We start from the raw sequence: 2,422 nt of genomic DNA on the forward strand, positions 1-2,422 counted from the left end.
TTTATTGTCGCAAAAAAAACAGTAACACATCAAACAAAACAAAAAGGAAAAGAGACACAATAAGCACATGGTTTTAAGTCCAATAGGGTTTTTGGCTGTATATAAAAATGTCATTATGTAATATGCTAGTTATATAACTAAATGTACTGCAGCACCGAACAGTGGCAGTGCAGCCGCAGCTACTTCGGCTGCAAGTCATGAGATTTATTTAATTTGATGCATCTTTAATGAGTAATTGTTATTGTAATTTATTATATAAATGTGATGTTGTTTTACTGTCCCTCAGTTGAGATGTTTAATAAAATCTATACAATTTATTTAATTTGTTTAACTACCGGAGCCCTTTTTAACCGACTTCCAAATCTCAAAAGGAGGAGTTTATCAATTCGGTTGTATGTTTTTTTAATGTTTGTTACTCCATATTTAACTAGTAAATTAACCCTTTATAACCCTTTATTGAGCACCCATATATTGAGTTCAAGTCTGTTTGGTTGTGTCCAGTTTTTTCTACGTTTTAAGGAAAATTAGGCAATATATGGTCTCGCCGGAAGATCAGCGCTGACTTTCGGGTCAGTATTATGCTGAGGCGAGCCCATTTCGTGGTAAACTTTAACGCTTACCAAGTTTTTTAATATTTATAGTTTTTAGTTATACTCTTGTATGTAATTTTAGTTTTAAGTTTATCACGAATAAAATACTTGATTCTGATTCTGATTCTATATAACACTTCTATAACTTTACAGGCTTAGTGGCATGTCCCGTCTGCGGCGACGTAGCCAACGGCTATCATTATGGCATCTTCACCTGCGAGTCCTGCAAGTCCTTCTTCAAGCGCAGCGTGGTGCAGCAAAAGATCTATGAATGCATTAGGGGTACCGATAAGTGTCGCATTAATGTCAATACGAGGACTAGATGCCCGTCTTGCAGGTGAGTGAACAGTCTCAGACACTTTTTTAATCCAGGCTTTGAACGTGTACTTTTGCTAGCATTTGCATTATTTCAAATCCTCCCCATAATGTGCAATATCTGTCCAAGTTGAGAAATACATTCAGAGGGCCTAGTGAAGACACGCAAGACACAGAATAAATAATAGTATTACCGTATATTTTGACAACGGTTCAGGGTCGAACCATGCTTTTCTAACATATGACACTATCCCTTTCGGCTATTTAGGGTTGTCAAAATTCAAGTCATTATCTTATCTGTGGTCGTGCACGCAAAGGGACGTCAATTAGTGTCTACCCTAATAATTGCTCGGAGAAATGCTGAGCCGAACGGAACCGAGTTTGCCCGAAGCGAATGATACGTGTTATGTAAATCATTCATCTGATAAATAAATAGCTGTTGTTTTTGTAGGTTCGAGAGATGTAAGCGTGTCGGCATGATGACGGAGCTGGTGAGGATGTCTGGGGAAAGGGGGGGAAGGCACTCATTCCCCTCAAAAATTGGTGGCGTCCGGGGCAAACTTCGACTCCCGTATCTGGTTGAAAGAAAGTCAAAAGGGAGCAAAAACATTAAGTTGACTTAATCAATTTGAGCTAGCGTCCGAAACCGTTTTTTTGCCGTAAACGGAACCGAAACCGAAGGTTTGGTTTTCCTCGAGTTTCGGCAGAAACCGAACCTTCGGCCGAAACATGATATTTACCTGTGCCGAAATCTGTCGAAACCAAAACCGAAGCTTCAGTCAGACACTATCGAAAATTCAGTTTTGGCACGGTCGAATAGTTCGGAAATTTCGGTATTTTGTTGGTCCAAAAAGACCTTCGCGAATCAGATACTAAACCAAAAATTTTCTAAAATTTTTGGTTTACGATAAGCTAGTATACGATAAGAATATTTTTTTGAATAAGGCTGTACTTATGTATAGTGTGAATTCCTTTGTGTCTGGAGATTTACTTTCCCTAAGTATAATGCGAAACACTCATTTTATATTTTAAACTTTGTCAATAAACACTTTTAATATTAACTAGCTTTATCTACCTAACCAATGTAAAGGTGTAATCATACTGGATCGTCATCTTTATACGGCGAAGCGGTCAGTGTGATTGCACCCTTGGAAAAAATTTAATATGTACCGTAAAAGGACTATAAAATACATATATTGTTAGGTATGGAATGTAATTTTTATACAATGTTTATTTTAATGGTTAGTTATAGTTATTATTTTATAATTTAAATAGTGCCTTTTATATCAAGGGACTGGAAATGGTGGTCTGATGAATTAGGGTATTTTGTGAAAGAAAAAAGACGGTGTGACTTTTTACTGCCATTAGTGTTCATGTTTTTTGTACATCAATATTTAATCATATCTACTCTATTGTAATTTTAATCACGTTAAACAAATCAAATTTAACTGATGATAGGTATTGCAACTTTTTAAATTTGATTAAAAATTTATTTTCTTAGAGGTTTCGAATTGAAA

The 2,422-nt window shown here is 36.0% G+C and overlaps 1 protein-coding gene across 1 annotated transcript; it reads left to right on the plus strand.

The window, feature by feature from the left end:
• Positions 1-724: 724 nt before the first annotated feature.
• LOC134662107 (nuclear receptor subfamily 5 group A member 2-like) lies at positions 725-1,532 on the plus strand (the record flags this gene model as incomplete). Its single annotated transcript, XM_063518377.1, has 2 exons — positions 725-927; positions 1,357-1,532. Coding segments are annotated over 2 exons (375 nt in total), but the record flags the coding sequence as incomplete, so codon positions are not given.
• Positions 1,533-2,422: the final 890 nt, after the last annotated feature.

Source organism: Cydia amplana, chromosome 2, assembly GCF_948474715.1.
Source record: "Cydia amplana chromosome 2, ilCydAmpl1.1, whole genome shotgun sequence".
Classification (NCBI taxonomy): Eukaryota; Metazoa; Arthropoda; class Insecta; order Lepidoptera; family Tortricidae; genus Cydia; species Cydia amplana.